This window comes from Onychomys torridus, chromosome 6 (genome assembly GCF_903995425.1).
Source record: "Onychomys torridus chromosome 6, mOncTor1.1, whole genome shotgun sequence".
In the NCBI taxonomy this organism is placed as follows: domain Eukaryota; kingdom Metazoa; phylum Chordata; class Mammalia; order Rodentia; family Cricetidae; genus Onychomys; species Onychomys torridus.
This window is the reverse complement of record NC_050448.1, coordinates 36,856,509-36,877,435: the sequence shown is the minus strand read 5'-3', so window position 1 is coordinate 36,877,435 and position 20,927 is coordinate 36,856,509. Positions and strand designations below refer to the sequence as shown.

The 20,927-nt window shown below is 43.7% G+C and overlaps 3 protein-coding genes and 1 long non-coding RNA gene across 4 annotated transcripts in view; all 4 read left to right on the top strand.

Annotated features, from left to right (window-relative positions):
* Positions 1-20,927, top strand: part of Ankub1 (ankyrin repeat and ubiquitin domain containing 1) — a gene marked incomplete at its 5' end in the record, with an annotated part of 90,346 nt that overhangs the window by 42,345 nt on the left and 27,074 nt on the right.
* LOC118586368 (dolichyl-phosphate beta-glucosyltransferase-like) lies at positions 1,630-3,263 on the top strand. The gene is made up of 2 exons (XM_036191534.1): positions 1,630-2,122; positions 2,213-3,263. The coding sequence occupies exons 1-2, from the start codon at positions 1,934-1,936 to the stop codon at positions 2,489-2,491; spliced, it is 468 nt and encodes a 155-aa protein (XP_036047427.1). The 5' UTR covers positions 1,630-1,933; the 3' UTR covers positions 2,492-3,263.
* LOC118585491 (splicing factor 3B subunit 2-like) lies at positions 2,514-7,460 on the top strand. The gene is given in 6 exon segments (XM_036190157.1): positions 2,514-2,565; positions 2,662-2,708; positions 4,793-5,806; positions 5,809-6,244; positions 6,247-6,725; positions 6,727-7,460. Coding segments are annotated over 6 exon segments (2,589 nt in total). The 3' UTR covers positions 7,288-7,460.
* Positions 8,765-11,682, top strand: LOC118586370. Its single transcript, XR_004945296.1, has 3 exons — positions 8,765-8,841; positions 11,190-11,303; positions 11,666-11,682. It is a non-coding gene; the product is annotated as an uncharacterized LOC118586370 (long non-coding RNA).

Here is a 20,927-nt window from a genome sequence, read left to right as displayed (position 1 = left end):
GAAAGGGAATAGTGTTTAAATTTTTATATGATATTCATTTTAATGTAAAAGTCAAGTACAGCATATTCTACTCGTGAATAATCTGTTTTTTTCCTTGTTTTCTAATAAAAAAAAAAAACTAAAGATACTAGGAAAATTCCTGTACATATTTTGGTGAACACAGACACATATTTTCTTCTGTCTCTCAATTTGAGCTAATCATGTTTTGATCAACTACAAAGCTGGTGTAATGATAAAAAATCTCTTAACATCTTTAAGTGCCTTAGGCATAGTAGAACTGGCTGGGAAAAAAAAGTGGCACACATGTAGAGGAATTTCTAAACAGTCTTATTAAATAAGAAACACAGAGCCAAATACTGAGGAAATAGCCAAAGAGATCAGAACAATAGCAAATAGCCACAACTAGCCTTAACTTTCCACCACTCTGTAGCTTCCACAGAGAGAGCTTCTTCCTGTCTAAAATGTGCTTTTCTGTTCTGCCTTCTCATTGGTTCTAAGCCCAACCACATCACTTCCTCATCACTGCCTGTCTATACAGACCTCCAGGTCTCTATGGTTGGTACTGGATTAAAGGATCATGTCACATTTGGCTGTGTCCTTCACCACACAGAGACTCTGTCTGCCATGTGATCGGATTAAGGGTGTGGGCTACCACCGCCTGACTTCTATTTATAGCTCTGCTATGTGACCTCTGATCTCCAGGCAAACTTTATTTACTAACATACAAATAAAACCACATTTCAGCACAATTAAAATATGACCACACACACAGGATGGGAAGAGGGGTGTCCCTCCAGCTGAAATGAAGTGCATCTTCACCTATGTTGTTGAGAGTTGTGGTTCTGAATTCACCAAGTTCTCTTCCATCAGGATGGCAGTTTTCTTCCTAAATGTTTATAAGGAAATAGATTACACGTGTATTTCACTTATGAAGGGGAAAACACATTAAGCTCTACTAATTTAAATGAATTGAAAAACTATGACTTGAAGCATGGCATTTTTATCAAAAGCCCATTACTTACCAGAAATCTCCTGTGGTTCCACAGTTCTCAAACATGTTTTTAAAAAATGTATTAAAGTAAGTCAGTGCATCATAGAACATGAACCCAGAACCTAAGAGTGTGGTGCCGAGACATCAATCTCCACGTGCTCAGGTTTTAACCATATTTATAAAAAGGCCTTACAGTAGCAACCAGTCTTCATGGGTCACCTTAACTGTGCTTTAGTCAAGAGGAATGGAGTACAAGGCCCTTGACACACTTAGAAAAGGATGAACTTGCGTATCAGCCATGTGACTCTAGTTCTGAAGCAGGAAATGCAACATCTGAAGTCATGCAGTGAGATGCATTGGCAGTCCCTGTAACTTAAGACCAAGTAGGAGCGTGTCTCACAGTTAAAGGAGGTTCGTTTGGCCTCATCAACTACACGCAGCCAAAGTCACAGCAGGTGTGGGTGCATGCACTCGTAGACACACGAGTTTGCAGGGAATACCGCATCTGAAGTCATGCCACGCGCCACACCCACGCTTCTGTGCGAGTCACCACTCACTTGAACCCCGCCCGCCCCGCCCGCGAGGCGCCTGCGCAGCCCGCCGCGCCTGCGCCCTTCTCTCTGCAGACGTGGCTCCAGCCCCGGAGACTTGCAGGAGTCCTGGTGTAGAGAAGCACCTCCTTCCGTGGAGGCTGCCGTGTTCCCGGGTATGCCGCGTGAACACCAGCTCCGGTAGCCCGAGCGACCACGAGCATCTGCTTAGGACCAGGCCTGTTGGGGACAGCCGGGTCGGTACGGCTCAGAACCCCCACGGGCCTGTGCGCACGTGCACACACACACACACACATGCACGCGCGAAATAAACGGGAAACTGTAACAGTCCAAGGCTCCAGACATCACTAGATGGCATGGGCGTGAGGCTGGTCGCGCTGTCACTTCTCAGATGCCCAGTGCCTTGCACTCCGGGACCTGCCCTCAAATCCTTTGTGGAGCCGCAGGTGCTGGGAATGGCGTCGGGTACCTGCCATGGCGGAGCACGGCCGCGGGGTGGCGCTGTGGGCGGCGGCATTGGGTCAGCAAGGCCTCTTGTGTAGGGCTGGGCGATTCCACACCATGCCCCGCCAACATTAAGGTATCAGCACAATAATATTAATATTAAATTATGTCTGCACAGCAAATATTAAAGAGGTCAATGTAACTTGCTTTCCACGTGTGCCTTTAGGTTCCTGTTGCTGCATTTGTAACTGCTGCAAAAATGCCACCATGTCACCAACATGAAGAAGAGACATTCTTCCTCATTGCCAAAGGCCAGCTGGAAACTTTACCCAGCATCTGGAACTCACCTACCAAACAGCTGTCTGTTGGCATGCCTTCGAAACGGTGTAACTTCTACTTGAGTCCCTTCCCTAATGGGTCCTTACGGAAGAAAAGGAAGCATGCACCGTTTGCATTCACTGAGAAGAGTGTGTGGTCAGCAGCTGGGATTGGGAAGAGGGATTGAGGTTTTCTAGAGAAGTCCTAGGATGAGAGCAAGAGACATTCTGGGTGGCCGGAGTGACATCCCACAGGGTCTTGGTAGGTGACAGGCACATCTTCCCTGTGTGAGTGGAGTATGCTGGGCTAGCTAACTCATTTTTAAAAGCAATCTCTGAAAAATATTTTTCCCTTTAGTGCCTGTGATGATGGATGAAGCCCTGAACTACCTAGAAAAGAGACAGGTATCACACTTCTCTTTCAATGTCACACCTCCAGTTAAAACTGAAGCAGGTCACCAACTGTAGACCCTGAGCTAGGAGCACTGTGGGAGGCAGGCCCAGCATGCAGCATGCTCCCTCCAGAGGCAGACAAATCAGGAAGCTGGCATTTCTCTGATGTACCCTCTCCCACCTCCTAATTCTCTCTTGCCTGGTGATATAGATTGTGTGCCAGTGAATATGTGCGGGCTCACTTCTGTGACATCTTTACAAAGAGGTGTATGTGTGTGCGTATATTCATGTATAGAGATCCATTGGAGTCTTTATAAAATAGTCTGTATAACTTTGTTTCTCAGATGAAATCACATTGATTAAGTGATGATGTAGATGTAATTCTAAACAGTCTTATTAAATGAGAAACACAGAGCCAAATAAAGAGTTAAAAGCCCAAGAGGTCAGAGCACTAGTGAAGCTGTTAGCTTACCAGCTGCTGCCGTCCTTCCCCTGAATGAGAGACCTCCTGTGTGACTGCCATTTTATTGCCATTCTGTTCTGCCTTCTCGTGGGCTCTAAACCCAACCACATGACTTCTTCATCACTGTCTGTCTATACAGACCTCCAGGTCTCTATGGTTGGTACTGGGATTAAAGACGTGTGTCACCAAGCTGGCTGTGTCCTTGAACACACAGGGACTTTGCTTGCCACGTGATCAGATTAAGGGTGTGTGCTACCACTGCCCGACTTCTGCTAAATGGCTTGCTATTAGCTCTGACCCCAGGCAACTTTATTTATTAACATACAAATAAAATCACATTTCAGCACAAATAAAATATCACCATATGATACCAAGTTATAGTTTTAAAAATTTTAATTATAAACTAATCACACAAAAATAAAATATTTTAGTGTGACCTTCCCTCAAAAACAATCCCAATATTGGGATTGTTTACATCTAAACATGCATGCAGGCACTCCAACATCCTAGGCAGTCATGCTACATGGGCTGTATATCTAGCCCTAAAAGATGTCTCTCTTTTTTTTTTTTTTTTTTTTTTTTTTTTTTTTTGGTTTTTGGAGACTGGGTTTCTCTGTGTAGCTTTGGTGCCTGTCCTGAATCTCACTCTGTAGACCAGGCTAGCCTCTAACTCACAGAGATCTGTCTGGCTCTGCCTCCCAAGTGCTGGGATTAAAGGCGTGCACCACCACTGCCCAGCAAGATGTCTATTTTTTAAATGCTTGCATTTTTTATATTCAGAAACAGTAATTCACATCTCTTTGGAGTTGTCTTGGGATAGTTAAAGATGGCGTAAGCTTTATACCTCATCTCTTTCTATCTCTGTCTAGAACATTCCTTATATTGTTTTGCTTAGCTTTGGGTTTTAAGGCAGATTTCTTGACTAAAAAGGACTATTACAGACTTGAACTTGTGTGAGGTAAAGCAGAGGTGAACTGGGTTCCTTCAGTAAGGCTGAGGAGTGGCGCACATGTGGTGTGTTACTGTCTGTATTGTCCCTAGCAACACTAGAACACCTGTTGATTAAATTATAACCTTGTTAGGGTTGGAAGATGTCTTAGTAGGTGAAGGTGCTTGCTGTCCAAGCCTGATGACCTGTGTTCATCCTGAGACCCACAGTGGAAGGAGAGAGCTAACTCCTGTGGTGGTTTTGTCCCCCAATATATTGTGCACCCTAATAAACTTATCTTGGGTCAGAGAACAGCCACTAGATAGACATAGAGGCCAGAAAATGGTGGCACACATACCTTTAATCCTATCACTTGGGAGGCAGAGATTCATCTGGATCTCTGTGAGTTCAAGGCCACACTGGAAACAGCCAGGCGTGGTGACACACGCCTTTAATCCCAGGAAGTGATGTCAGAAAGCAGAAAGGTATATAAGGTATAAAAACCAGGCTTCTAGCAGCAGTTCAACTGAGAACCATTTGGGTGAGGACTCCGAGGCTTCCGGTCTGAGGAAACAGGATTAGCTGAGGAACTGGCCAGGTGAGGAAGCTGTGGCTTGTTCTGCTTCTCTGATCTTCCAGCATTCACCCCGATACCAGGCCCAGGTTTGTTTTTATTAATAAGACTTTTTAAGATTCATGCTACAGTTGCCGATGCCACCACCTCCAGGCCACTATGGCGACTGGGCTGCCCAGGAGCTTCAGGCCAAATTGGCAGAAATAGGAACTCCGATCCAAGGGAGTCGTGAGGAGCTGGTTGAGCGGTTACAGACCTACACCGGTCAGACTGGCATCATGCTGAATTGACTCGTTTTAAGAGGAGAGGATGGGGACAAAGCCGCTCCTCCTATGTCCTGGCAGATGTCTGGGATTCCTGTGCCACCACCACCTCTGGGATTCCCACCTCTACAACCTCCTCCACCACCTCCACCAGGCCTGGGCCTTGGCTTTCCACCACCAAATTCGGGACCCCCACCTCCTCTCCGAGTTGGTGAGTCTGTGGCGTTGTCAGAAGAGGAACGGCTGAAACAGGCACAGCAACAGGCAGCTGTGTTAATGGAGCAGGAACGACAGCAGATTACCAAGATGGGCACTGCAATCCCTAGGCCTCCTCAAGATATGGGTCAGCTGGGTGTTTGTACTCCCCTGGGACCTCAAGTAGCTGCTCCAGTAGGTCCTGGGGCCCCCACTCCCACTGTTTTGCCCATGGAGGCCCCTGTTCCTCGCCCTTGGGGTCTCCCCCCAACCCCTGGGGATGTGAACATAGATATGGATGACCCCTCTGTGGGCCCCAAGATCCCCCAGGCTTTGGAAAAGATTCTGCAGCTGAAGGAAGAAGAAATGGAGACAGACACTCGCTCGTCTCTAGGACAGTCAGCATCAGAGACTGAGGAAGACACCGCGTCCATATCCAAAAAAGAGCAAAAGCGGAAGCGTCGGAACCGAAAGAAGAAGAAAAAGCCCCAGCGGGTGCGGGCAACATCTTCAGAGAGCTCTGGGGACCGAGAGAAAGACTCAGCTGGATCTCGAGGCTCTGACTCCCCTGATGCTGATGTTGAGATCGAATATGTGACTGAAGAGCCTGAAATCTACGAGCCCAACTTCATCTTTTTCAAGAGGATTTTTGAGGCTTTCAAGCTCACTGATATGAAGAAGGAAAAGAAGAAAAGGAGCCAGAGAAACTTGACAAAATGGAGAACTCTGCAGTCCCTAAGAAGGACTCTGAGGAGGAGCGGAAGGACAGTGATGATGACAGCAGTGATGATGAACAGGAAAAGAAGCCACAAGCCCCTAAGCTGTCCAAAAAGAGGTTGCGCCAAACGAATCGCTTTACTGTGGCAGAACTCAAGCAGCTGGTGGCTCGGCCAGATGTTGTGGAGATGCATGATGTGACGGCACAGGATCCTAAGCTCTTGATTCACCTCAAAGCCACCCGGAACTCCGTCTCTGTGCCACGCCAGTGGTGTTTTAAGCGCAAATACCTGCAAGGCAAACGAGGCATTGAGAAGCCCCTCTTTGAGCTGCCAGACTTCATCAAACGCACAGTCATTCAGGAGATGCGAGAGGCCCTGTGGGAGAAGGAAGAACAAAAGACCATGAAGTCAAAATGAGAGAGAAGGTTCGGCCCAAGATGGGGAAGATTGATATTGACTACCAGAAACTGCATGATGCGTTCTTTACGTGGCAGACCAAACCAAAGCTGACCATCCATGGAGACCTATATTACGAGGGGAAGGAGTTTGAGACACGGCTGAAGGAGGAGAAGCCTGGAGATCTATCTGATGAATTAAGGATTTCCTTAGGGATGCCAGTAGGACCCAATGCCCACAAAGTCCCTCCCCCGTGGCTGATTGTCATGCAGCGATATGGGCCACCCCCATCCTACCCGAACCTGAAAATCCCTGGGATGAATTCCCCTATTCCTGAGAGCTGTTTCTTTGGATACCATGCTGGTGGATGGGGCAAACCCCCAGTAGATGAAACTGGGAAGCCACTTTATGGGGATGTGTTTGGAACCAATGCTGCTGAGTTTCAGACCAAAACTGAAGAAGAAGAGATTGATCAGACCCTTTGGGGGGGGGGGGGAACTGGAACCATCTGATGAGTCTTCAGAAGAAGAGGAAGAGGAAGAAAATGATGAAGACAAGCCTGGTGAGACTGGCTTTATTATACCTGCAGACAGTGGCCTCATCACTCCTGGAGGATTCTCATCTGTGCCAGCTGGAATGGAGACCCCTGAACTCATTGAGCTGAGGAAGAAAAAAACGGAGGAAGCAATGGATGGCAGTGAGACACCTCAGTTGTTCACTGTATTGCCAGAGAAGAGAACAGCCACTATTTGGGGAGCCACGATGGGATCAACCCACATTTATGACATGTCAACGGTTATGAGTTGGAAAGGTCCAGCCCCTGAACTGCAAGGTGTGGAAGTAGCGCTGGCACCTGAGGAGTTGGAGCTGGACGCCATGGCCATGACCCAGAAGTATGAGGAATATGTGCGGGAGCAGCAGGCGCAAGTAAAGAAGGACGATTTCAGTGACATGGCAGCTGAGCATGCTGCCAAACAGAACCAAAGGAAACGGAACGCTCAGCCCCAGGACAGTTGTGGGGGCAGCAAGAAATACAAGGAATTCAAATTTTAGGTCCCTCTCACATAGCTGGCTTTCCTTTAGGCCCTTTGTCTATATGTCTGGGCTTTATATGTGGGTCCCCAAAGCTAGCCCTGTACTTCCCTAGGCTTGTCATTTCATGTTATTATTTTAAACTTGTTTTGTAAATAAAACTGTTTCCCAAGGGGGAAAAATTCATGCCTCAAACTCCTGCAAGTTGTTCTCTAACCCCAAAATATTGTGCACCCTAATAAATTTATCTGGGGTCAGAGATCAGACAGCCACTAGATACAGAGCCAAAAATGGTGGCTAGAAAATGGGTCAGAGCAAGCCATAGCAGAAGCTGGTGCACTCCTTTAATCCCAGCACTTGGGAGGCAGAGCTAGGCAGATTTCTGTGTGTTCAAGGACACAGCCAGCATGGCGACACATGCCTTTGATCCCAGAAAGCAAGCCTTTAATCCCAGGGAGTCAACGGCAGAAAGTCAAAAGATATATAAGGCATGAAGACCAGAAACTAGAAGTATTTGGCTGGTTAATCTTATAGGGTTTGGAGCAGCACAGTTCAGCTGAGACCCATTCAGATGAGCACTCAGAAGCTTGCAGTCTGAGGAAACAAGACCAGCTGAGGAACTGGCGAGGTGAGGAAGCTGTGGCTTGTTCTGCTTCTCTGATCTTCCAGCATTCACCCCAATACCTGCCCTCAGGTTTGATTTTATTAGTAAGTACCTTTAAGATTCCTGCTACACAAGAGAGGAGGAGACAAAGCAACAGAGGATGAAGATGAAATTGATAGCAGAAGAGTTTACTTAGGGCTATGAGAAGACAGAAAAAGAAGGGACAGAGAGGAACCAAGTGTCAGAATGGAATGCAGCTATGTAGACAGAATTTTGTCTGAGATAAATAAAGTGCATGGACAAAAGAGGCCAGTGTACTTAGCTTCTTTTCCTCACGCCAGCCATAGCATCTTCCCCAGGCCCCTGGGAGGAATCTTCTCTGGGCAGGCCCCTGGGAAGATTCCGACAGTCAGGAGCAGAGAGGAACAAGTGCACCCCCACTGCCTGCTTGCCTGCTAACTTCCTCCAGTCCTACAGTGTTCAGGCCTAGAGAATGGTGCCACCCTCAGTGGGTGGTGTCTTCCAATGTCAGTTAACACTCAACACAATCAATCCCCCATTGAAATGCCAAAACCAAGCTGTCATAAGAAGGGTGAGCTGCAGAGGTGGTGTCTGTGCCCGAATGAAAAACCCTGAGTCTGTTTAATTGTGGAATCTGTGTTACTGCTCACCTTTCTGTTTATTGTGACTATGTGTACTTTTCTGTTTATATTGATAATATGTATCTTGACTGACAGATGATAATCATGCATGTGTATGGGGCACAATGTGGCATTTCAGTACATGCATGTAACACGTTCTGATCACATCGGGATAGCTCATATCTGTGACATCAGTTCTCCAAGCTAACTGTATTCTGACTTTCATGTCATCAACAGATCACTTTAAAATACTGCCAGAAATACGGAAGTGACAAAGTCCGAGTGATAACGCTGGTGCAGAATCGTGGGAAAGGTGGTGCTGTGAGGATGGTAATCATTCTCATTTTTGTTTAAAATAGAAGGTGTTCTGATAACCTCCTTTTCAGCCTTAATGCCTCATATCAACAGCAGTGTTTGAAGTTATCAACAACTTTAATAATTAGCTATTTGATTTGATAAAGTGTAAGTAAGCTTCATCCTCTGTCTAGAATATACTAGATGACACAGAAAACGTTTGTGTTTGTGTAGAGTGTCATTGTCACCTCTGCTGAGGCCAGAGTGACAGCTCCCAGAGGACAGCATGCTCTCGTGGGTTGCGCTTTCCCTTCGGAGGCACCACAGAGCTTGGGAGAAGTCAGGTGACTCCCGGGTCTGCTGATGTGGAGGCCTGTGCATCAGGGAAGAAGGCCTCTACACAGTGGAGTGGAGATGGGTAGACAGATGGAGGAGAGGCTCCCATGAGGAGCCTACAAGGCCTGAGCCCAGGACCATGGCCTGTGAGGTAGAAAACGAGGTAAACTGAAAAATGGAAAGAGATCCAGTGCATGTGAAAGGAAATCCAGACAACACTGAGATGACTTAGTGGTTTATAGTTTCCCCCAAAAGAGTCCCCGAGCCAGCAGTAAGGACTCTCCTCAGCTGTCCTGGTCGTCAGCAGAGGCCCTGGCTCTCACCTTTCACTTCCTTTTCCTCTGGAACACAGAGTGTCTCTGGGAGCGTTTCTGTCCCCTCCACATCCCATACAGAAGGAAAAGGTACTTACTGCTGGCTGCTTTGTCCCTATAAAGTGCTTTCCAAAGCCCTCCTCCTGATCACTTGTTACATCTCAGGAGCCAGGAAAGTGCCACAGACCATCCCAATTCCTAGAGAGAGAGAAGACTGTTTTCTTCATTTTCAGTTTTTCGTTTTCTTCCCTGGGTGTCTTTAGACTTAACGCAGAGTAAGACTTGAGAAAGGGCATCCGTCCTCATCCAGGCTAATGTTGTGTGACGTTTCATTTGCACAGTGGGGGTGAGAAGACAGAGAAGGGGACAATGCAGGGTAGATGCCACAGTCGGTTCAGCTGGGTCTGAGGGAGATGGAGGCATCCTGAGGAGGGGGCCAGCCCTAGCAAAGGGCCGATGATGAGAGTCTGTGCAGATGTGGAGGAGTCATTCCCACGTCCAATGTTGGGTGCTGACAGAGCCGCTGCATCACTCCGGCACACGCAGAGATTAATGTCCTTGTAGATATATGCATGTGTAGTTATGGTTTGTACTAAGGACCAAACTGATTTTACCAAGTGTCACTTGCCCCAAGGACAGTAACGGACAGTGTTGGACCTGAAGTTAGTGACGCTGCCTTTGCCCTGTCCAGTAACTAATTTAAAATACTTAAGGCACCATTATGAAGAAAACTCCCATTTCACTGTGCACGTCTCAAGAATATGAAGCCTCAGACTGGAAATTCTCCTGCGTCCACCTCCTGAGTGGGGATTACAGATGCACAGAGCATATGTGTTATTTTGGTTTGGGGACAGGTTCTTTCCTGTGTTGCTCAAGTTACATGAACACTGTGACTAACTAACCTGGGGTGTTGCATGAATCCTAAATGGTCTTATACTAAAAACCCAGAGTCAGATATTGGGGCGAATGCTGAAAGGTCAGAGGGACAAGCCACAGCCACTTCTCACCTCGCCAACTCCTCAGCCGGTACTCTCTCCATGAATCCTCAGACTGAATGCCCCCCTCAGCCGAAAGGGCTCTAGTTCCTGTCTCCTCACACCTTCTATGCCTTTCTCCGACCAGTCATTTCACTTCATGTCTCAACCTTCCTAGTGCTGGGATTGATGACGTGTGTGCTTCCCAAATACTGGGGTTAAAGGTGTGTGCCACCACTGCCTGGCTCTGTTTCTCTCCTACACTGAATCTATCTCATGTTGCTCAGTGTGCCCTTGAACTCACAGAGATCCAGACAGATCTCTGCCTACTTAAAGGTGTGTGCCACCACTGCCTGGCCTCTATATTTAACTCTGTGGCTGGCTCTGTGCTCTGATCTTCAGACAAGCTTTATTTCTTAGATTACAAATATCACCATAATGGGGCACAGGGATGGTGTGATGTGCGTCCCGCTTCTGTGTTAGTGCTGAGGACTTCCTTTCCTCCTCCAAGAAGTACTGTACTCAGACTTGATACTGTCCAGGGCATTAGGAGGAGGAGTCTGAAACGTTTTGCAACAATGACGTGGACAGTAGACACGTGGGGACTTCCTGTCTGCTTAGCTGTGAACTCTGGCCTCCTTCTGCCATATCATTCCTAATACTTCACTCTTGGGTGTCTTGAAACAGAATGAACTGAAATGCCGTCGAGTCTGAACTTAGTGCTAAGCAACTCTCTTTCTCCTGGAATTTGTGAATACAGGGTGTGTTCAGTGCTCGAGGGGAGAAGATCCTCATGGCCGATGCTGATGGAGCCACACAGTTTCCAGATGTTGAGAAACTGGAAAAGGGGCTGCGTGATCTCCGGCCATGGCCTGTGAGTATAAGAACTCACTGCACGTGATAGTCAGGAGCACAGGGCTCAGAAGTGAAGTCAGAATTTACCTAAAGTTACAGGTTCTCACTAAGTAGACCAGGCTGGCCTTGAACCCCAGAGATCCACCTGTCTCTGCCTCCTACGTGCTGGGATTAATGGCATGTGCCACCACACCCAGCAGAATCCTCTTAATAAGCATGTCTGCAAGCTATTCGTATTCTGAACCCTTCAATAGACTTTACACATACTATAGTGTTATTTTTCAAAGTGTTTCTAAAAGTGAGACATTCACATTGAAAATGGATGTATTGATGTGTGATACTTAAATATTAAAAAGAATGATGGTGTTGCTTTTTCCTCAGGATCAAATGGCCGTCGCTTGTGGGTCTCTGGAGAAAGCTCATCTGGAGAAAGAATCGATTGCTCAGGTGAGGCTTCCCCGAGCTGCCATGGACGGTAGCTTGTTAACCTTTAACCCCCTTTTACGTACACATGCACATCTGACAAGATTCGGGTTCCTGTGTTTTCTCTCAGAAATGAGCTTCCATTAAATTTCATTGAATTTATGGAAGATTAGCTTAAGTGTACACAGGATGAGTGAGGCCCTTACCTTACAAGGTAAGTGTTCTCAGAACTTTTTCTAATATACAAAGATGATCATTTGATCAAGACAGACTTTTCTCAAGAAAAATTTATTTTTTAAGATTCTCTCTCTCTGTGTCTGTGTGTGTGTGTGTGTGTGTGTGTGTGTGTGTGTGTGTAAACATTCTAAACTCTGAAATATTTCTAGTCCTAAGTGTTTATGATAAGCTCTATTCAGAGTGTATTTTAAGTTTTGTTCAGAGTGTAAATGTTTGCTTCATGTCTCTAAAGAAACCATTTAACTGAAGAGTGTCAGGCTCATGACAATCCCTTTTAGAAAGATCCATGTCACCAAAGACTGCAGGTGAGGCTGCTCTTTTGTAGATCACACTAAAAAAGCCAAGCAACTCACAGGGCAAAACATTCCGGTGAGTTAGAAGTCACAGTCGGGGGTTTCTCTTTAAAATGGAGAGCTTGAGTGTGAAGTCCAGTAACCATTGTGTTCACAGAGGTTCTTCACCAAGAGCAGAGAGGAGCCAGTGTCGGCGGCGTGTGGCCGAATTACCTGGGGAGGGATTTAGAGTGTGTAACTGTAGCCAGTCCATCACCGAGTCAGACCCTAGGATGAGGCCACAGGTCACTCTTGTGCACTTTTCTCCTAGAACTATTAAAATAAAATGAATGTCTCCCTCCGTGATTCTGGAATGCGGTAGAAGGAGAGTTTAAATTCTATCAGGACAGGGACAGCAAAGTTGCAAACCCTCACAAGAGTGGAGAGCAGACCCTCCTTTGTTGAAGGCAGGGCAGCAGACTCCACTGGGAAGCAGAGAGACAGCTCTTGCAGCTGGGAGGGACTCCAGCTTGAGTTTCCCTAGACACTCGGTTTTCAGAAATAAGTAAGCCTTTTTACAATTTCTTATCTTTATTTTGTGTGTATGAACATTCTGCCTGTGTGCATGTCTGTGTCCTGCATGCGTGACTGGCTCCTACAAAAGAGGGCACTGGATCCCTGGAGCTGGAGTTGCACATATTGTGAACCACACTGCGGGTGCTGGGAACAGTACCCGGACTGCTGCAAACCAGCCACTGTCCTTAATTACTGAACCACCTCTCCAGCTCCAAAATAAACAATATTTGGTATCTACTTAGTAGTCTATGTCCCGTGCAGTTCTTACTAAGGAACTGCTATGGTGAAAAGAACATATGAAAAAATCAGTATGTGTATGTATACACAGGCGTATATGCATGCCCAGGTGTGAAGAACCAGGCATAGTCACTGTGACACTGGAGAAACAAAGCAAATGTTTGAAACTCCGCCCCTCCCCCCTGTACCTGCCCCATGGGGTTTTCTTCCCCCAAGTCCAAAAGAGATGCTACAAGTGGCTGGGATCTAATCTGAGGGATATTGAATGAATTTACATACACTGAGCTTTTTTAGTCCATTCACTTTATTCTTCTAAGTCAATCCTACCAGTGTCATGGGGTACTGGTCTGTATACACTTACAAGAAGCAATTCTTTGGCAATGCAATGTGAGGCTTGACGTTTTCGGGGGTCATAGAGGGAGTTGATAAGATCCATACATAGAGCAGTAATTGTCAGCTTTCATTTACAACCCAAAGGGGGAGTGACTAATGGAAGTTCTCTGGTAGGGTCAACTAAAGGCTAAAATCAATTAGCGAATCTAAAGAGGAGTTTATGTGCTCAGACTATATTCTTAGAAGTGGCTAGGTAAAAGGTTAGGAGTCTGTATGTTATGAGTAAAGTAAAATTGTCTTTTTCCCCCCCTCTGGTGCCGCTCTGTGGCACCATTTTCTGGCAGTGAGGGAAGTGTTCTAGGTTACTAGGCACATGCCCTGTGTAACAACATGTAGCATTAGGTTCATAAAAGCACTTTCACTCTGAGTCACAGCTAAAGGGAGGAATCTTTAGAACTAAGAATAGCACCTGGCCTATGGGATTAAAAAAGGAGGATTTAAGCTTAATTTGCATAAGAAACAAAGCTTGAGACCTATCACCCACCTGGCCTTGGCAGTTGTCTCATTGGGTCAGTGGAAATATTTACCTTATCTCAGTAACTAGCAGATGGCCAAACACCATCCTGGTAATTGCAAGCAGTCAATCTGTTAAATTAGGGTCTTGTGTTAATAAACCAGGGTGAAGGTAAGGAGTTAAGGATTTAAGGTTAGTGAAGTTAGCTTCTCTTATCTGTAGGTGAGATGAGCTCAGGACATACTAGTGCTCATCTATCTGCAGTCTGTCCTTAGATGTTTGGAATGTGTCTCAGTTGAAATACTTTTGTCTGGAAATGGCATTGGCCAGATGTCTGCTAATGAAGATGATTGCAGAAAGGCAGATTCTAAGTCTATGCTAGAATAAGAAGAACAAAGGCCTGATTATGGGGAAGGTGTTTTTGTGGTGATATTTTATTTGTGCTCTAACAAATAAAATTTATCTGGGGATCAGAGAACAGAACAGCCGCTAGATTAGACATAGATGCCAGACAGTGGTGGCACACATGCCTTTAATCCTGTCACTTAGGAGGCAGAGATCGATCTGGATCTCTGTAAATTTAAGGCCTCACTGGGAACAGAGCCAGGCGTGGTGGCACACACCTTTAATCCTAGCACTTGAGATTTCATGTCTTTGCTTGGGGAGGGCACACGCCTTTAATCCCAGGACGTGATGGCAGGAAGCACAAAGGTATATAAGCCATGAGGACCAGGAACTAGAGGCCTTTAAGCAGTCAGCTAAGACCCTTTCAGATGAGGACTCAGAGGCTTTCACCCTGAGGATTCGTGGAAATAGGATTGGCTGAGGAGTTGGCAAGGTGAGGTTGACTGTGACTCTTTCTGTTTCTCTGATCTTTCAGAATTTACCTTACTATTGGCTCTGTGGTTTTTATTAATAAGACATTCTAAAATTTGGCTTACAGATTTTGACTGTGTGACTGTTTTCAAACACAGCTGGGGGTGTTATCCAAATACCCCACTTGTACAGGGGAAGTTGTGCCCAATGAATGATCAACCACACTGTTAGAATCAATTGGGAAAAGATTCAATTGGGGCTGGGCGGTGGTGGTGCATGCCTTTAATCCCAGCACTTGGGAGGCAGAGGCAGGTGGATCTCTGTGAGTTCAAGGCCAGCCTGGGCTACAGAGTGAGTTCCAGGAAAGGCACAAAGCTACAGGAAACCCTGTCTCAAAAAAACAAACAAACAAAAAAAAAAAAAAAAAAAAAAGAATCAATTGGAAAGCTACAATAGCACACAAGAATTTCACTGCAGGGAACAGATAGTACATTCAAAAGCCAATATCATGAAAAATTTCTTGAGTTTTGGTGTAGCACAAATCTTCTTATATACTTTTCTGCTTCCTGCCATCACTTCCTGGGATTAAAGGAGTGTGTCACCATGCCTGGCTGTTTCCAGTGTGGCTTTCAAATCACAGAGATCCAAACGGATCTCTGCCTTTGGAATGCTAGGATTAAAGGTGTGCGTGCCAGGGCTGGAGAGGTGGCTCAGAGGTTAAGAGCAAGACTGCTCTTCCAGAGGTCCTGAGTTCAATTCCCAGGAACCACATGGTGGCTCACAACCATCTGTAATGAGATCTGGTGCCCTCTTCTGGCCTGCAGTCATACACGCTGTATACATAATAAATAAATAAATCTTGGGAAAAAAAAAAAAAAAGGCCACCATTTTCTGGCCTCTATTTTTTTGAGTGGGGGGGGGATGTTTCAAGACAGGGTGTCTCTGTGTAGCTTGCTCCTTTCCTGGAACTCACTCTATAGCCCAGGTTGGCCTCAAACTCACAGAGATCCACCTGCCATTTTTTGGCCTCTATATCTGGTGGCAGTTCTGTTCTCTGATCCCAGATAAGTTTATTAGGTTGCGTAATATATCGGGTAATACAATATCACCACATTTCCCCTTTTCTGTCTAAAATTTTAAAAAGCTTACAGCTAATACAATAAAAACTATATCCAATAAGTATATATAATATATACAGTCAAGAATTAGATTAACAATGTCCAGTCCATTAACATTTGACAAATTCAGATAAAAAAATTTTTCATTACTTATCCTATTTAAAACAAGTAGTTCCTTTTTAAAAGTAGATTCAATAACTGACCTTTTTTATCATATCCATATTCTCTCTTTTTTCTTTTCATAATAGATTCAATAATCTACCTTTTGTCACTTTTACATCTTTCCCTTTTTCTTTTTAGAGAAGATTCAATGATCTACCCATTTATTGTATTGTTTCTTTATCTTTTTTCTCAGAGTGGATTCAATGATCTACCTCATATCTATATTCCCTTTTTTCTTTTTCTTTTTTTTAACAAAAACTCTGAATCTAATCTCCTTGTTCAGCTTTTCTCCTGACCATTAACAATTAACAACTTGTAACTAACCATTGTAAACAATGACAATATCCATAATTCGAACGACCAAAAACCACCCATCCCACCTTTTGGGAATGTGGGCATTGTGTTCTTAAAATTGCTTCCTGCTGGTTATGGGCAATGGCATCTTTATTCTAAAAAGAAAAATTTTGGGTTAATCATCAAATTCTAGGAAAGGCAGCTGTATCATTTGTTGTCCATACCTGCATAATGCCAAAGTTCCGGGCTTACTCAAGTCCTTGTTCAAGTAGTCTGTAAAACTGGATCATCTCAGCCAGCCATCTCAAAATTGCTCTGAGCAGTTTGTAGTTCAAAGCTGATCTGTAGATGATGTTTGTCAGCTTAGTGGCATTATTATTGTTGTCCACATGGAATCATCTTTCCGGAGACTTCTAATTTGATGTTAGGCCTGGTTGTGATTTCCTGCAGAAAACTGATAAAGACTCGAACACAAAAACACGTATAGACAGCTAACTGAAGCCTTTTTTTCTAGAATTAGTTAGTACTCTATATGACCATTAATATCTTAACAAAGTTTAAAATATATATATTAATCTTGTAAATTTTGATATAAAATTCATACTTTAAGAAAAATTTACAGAATCAAAATAGAATCAAAGAATTGAGATTAGAAGTAATAGAACAGTCCCTTAATTTTTGTTTTGTTTTGTTTTTTTCCTGTCCCAACCAGAAGATGGCTCGCTCTTCTGGCATGATACAGGAAGTTTGCATTTTCCTTTTAACAACATGCTTGGGTTTCAAGGAGAGAGCCATTCTCCAACTCCAAAGCCAGCTTTAATTTTTAATTGAACTGGGACTACAAGAAGACCATTTGTGTTAAATTGTCTTTAGAGAAGAGCAGAAATAACATTTAGGAAGACTTATGAAATTTTATAGATGATATACCAATAAGCCAATTTACTCTTTTTCTTGGGACATTTTTTCGAGATGATTTGTCATTTTTCTTCAGATGTCTCATTTGTCCAGTGTTCTTCAGATTCCTTAGCCTTCATTCTCCTAAAAGACAAAAACAAAAACCTTTCCCCAAGACTAACTTTGTGGAGGTTCCCTTTTGGCAAGTTATAGCTGATTAAAGAAAAGGCATGTGTTAATGGTGTAAGTTAGTTTAGATTGGACGGTCATGGAGGATCAGAGTTTTGTCTTCCCTCCGGCAGAGCCCTCCCTGGGCTATACCAGGTTTAAGCCTTATTAGTGCCAGCTGAATTCCTACCTCATGTTTCTGTGCTTGCAGCACAAACTAATCTCAAACTTGAGGACTATGTCTCATTATAAAGTAAAGCCATTTGGATAGTATGTATCAATAGTTGATTAGGTAAATAGACATTAACTAGACCAGAGTGCCCAGGAACATACCTGGAGAAAATATTTTCTTCACCCAAAATAAACCTCCTGAAAACATACATACAAACCAAGCACACTATATTATGAATACATATAAAGATGTAACAACAACTAATAAAAAAAGAGGCCATGACTTTGAAAGAGAGCAAGAAGGAGGGATATACTGGTGGATTATAGAAAGGACGGGAAGGAGTAATGATTGATGGATTATATTATAGTCTTAAAAATAAAAGACTAAATATTATGCTGGATATTATTTTTACTTCAGTAAAAGAACAGAGAAATTGTTCGCATTCTCCCTTATGTCAACCAACACAGCTTTTAATTTTATGTAACAGGGAAATTATAAACATTCTGAAAAGTTACAGTGGAGTCTTCATCAGTGAACAGTGTCAATCCATATAGCGTCAAAACTAGGACTTGCAAGATGCCTCAACAAATGAAGGCACCTGCTGCCAGGCCTGCAGTCCTGAGTTCTAGCCCTAGGAACCCTAGGGAGAGGGACAGAAATGACTCCTGCAAGTTGTCCTCTGACCAACAAAAAGAATGTTGGCACACATGTCACTGCCCCCCCCAATCAGTCACTCATTGGAAAAAATATAATATGATAAAATGAAGTCATTCCTAAAAATTTATAATTGAACTAAAAACAAATAAGTAAGCAAACCTTCCCCAGAAATATAAACACATGTTTGGTCCCTGATTCCATGCTTTATCCTGAGTATTCAAACCCCTCCTCCATGTTTTAAGACTCATTTCTGAAACACACCCAGTTGCATGGGCCTTAAGTCAAGGGGAAGTGTCATAGGAATGTCTAGGGGGAGATTTTGTACCATCTCTAATATGGTGTCTTGTCATTTCTCTGTATTCACCAGCATCTTGTCACAAAATTGAAGGAGATAACAGAAGATGAAAAGATTATCCTATGCTCAAGAATTGGTAGGATTAATACAGTAAAAATGAAGAGCCTACAAAATATCATTTTGAGTTGGGCGGTGGTAGCACAGGCCTTTAATCCCAGCACTCAGGACACTCAGGAGGCAGAGCCAGGCAGATCTCTGTGAGTTTGAGGCCAGCCTGGGCTACCAAGTGAGTTCCAGAAAAAGGCACAAAGCTACACAGAAAAACCCTGTCTCAAAAAACATATATATATTTTTTCTCCTAGTCCACCATGTTGGTTCATTCTTGAGCCAAGTACTTTGCTTTGCCAAGTACTGTCTTCAATGCTGCTCAGGGTTCTGTCTATTGATTAGTGAATCCGGGGTCATGACAATGATCTCTCATAATACATGACAGTTATCAGAATTGTCATTTAGTTGCCCAATGCACATCAGTATGTCATGGCTCTGGAGCTCAAATGGACTGTAATTTGGGTGGCCAGTGTCTGCATTCCTACTTTTTCTATACATGCCCTTTTATTAAACAGATATTCTTGAATTTTACACTAATATAACTTCTGAGATTAGCTAATATCTGAGAATTTATTCATTTTTTAAGCAAGTAGTTAGTGAAAATAAATGCAAAGTTGGATGGATTGCTATTTACACAATACCTTAAATACCAGTTGTGCTGAAGATTGTTACTTATGACTCAAAAGAGCTAATTTTCCTATCTATAAAATTAGGTTAAAAACTTACCAAATGAAATGTTCAATGAAAAGTACTTAACAATGGACTCACACTTGAGAAAAGATGTAATCAGTGGAAGAACTAAATGCCAGTCTGCAGTGGTACACAAGTGTGAGTATAGATGATGATGATGATGATGATGGTAATGGTGGTGGTGATGATGGTGGTGATAATGATGATGATGATTTTGATAATTGTGATGATAATGGGAATCTTGATTTAACAATTCGAGGCTCATTTTCTGAGAATATCTCTGAATATCTGGAGATTTCAAAGCCCTGCTTATTCTGCAGCATTTCCTGCTCTTGGAAACAGTAGCTGGCCCCTCCCTGCTGTTGGAGACACTGGCTCTCCAATCCCTGTTGGTAGTGTTTCTCTTTTCTGGCGACAGAACACTAAGAACTCTTTGTGTTTGTATCTCTACAGCCATGTGCTCCTTGTTCAACCTCTGAGCTTGTCTGCTTTGTAATTTTCAGATCCACGGGCTCTATCAGTTACATTTATCTTCACGCTTGTGTGATTACCATGCACTGACTTTCAAAGGGGTAAAAAGTATCTGGCAAAAGTGGTATCTTTGAGTATCTCAGGGTAAATTCTGTGAAATAATTAGTGGTGATCTTTCAAAAACTATTAAATTACACCTACTTGAAGTTGTAAGGAGGCTGGAGATATTAATAATACAAATTAGTACTCGTATTAACTATTTGAAACTTGGAGCTCATAGACTGGAAATACTTCCCTCATGAACTCATTCAAGCATAAAATATAAGATTGTCTTCAGTTAAGAATACCAGGATATGCTGGGCAGTGGTGGCGCATGCCTTTAATCTCAGCACTTGGGAGGCAGAGCCAGGCAGATCTCTGTGAGTTCAAGGCCAACCTGGGCTACAGAGTGAGTTCCAGGAAAGGCACAAAGCTACACAGAGAAACCCTGTCTTGAAAAAAAAATACCAGGATATTACTTTTGCAAACAGTGTTGTGAAAGCTACTAAACTAAGTATGAAACTTGAAGGGATTATAGATAAATGCAGTCTGAGAAATCTGTTCATGTGATGGGAGTTCAGCAGAAAAGACTAATAAAGTGATTCTAGTGGCACCCCCACATAACTGCAGGTCCCTGAGTAACTGAAGGAGAGGAGAAGACTGCCAGACAGCATCCTCCAAAGACTATGGAGAATCGTGAAACAGACACATGGAGCCTAAGCAATCAAGTTATTGGATGACATTTACTATAACAGTAAAGAATATGTAATATACAGCTTAAAATATAGCAAGTGAAACTATTTATAACAAATATGATAAAATAGAATAACAGAAGGAATGTCATATAATGTTTTCTGAACTATGAGTAAGTGGGAGGTAGAAGGAAACACTCAAATGGAATGAGTTGGAACCTGAGAAGTTCTTACTCAAGGCTAAAGTCCGTACTCTAAAAGCATCACTCTGGGTTTCTCCACTGGCTGATGGTGGCATGCTCAATATCTTTTAAAGGAATTCTCATTTTTGGACAAAACAAGAATATTCAAACAAATTCTGTTAAATGCTGTAAATGTCTTCTAAAACTAGTTTTCAGTGGAATAATATAGAAAGTGAAGGAAGTAGCCAAATGAAGTTCTGGGGACTCATGTCTCCAGTTACTGAGAAAATCAT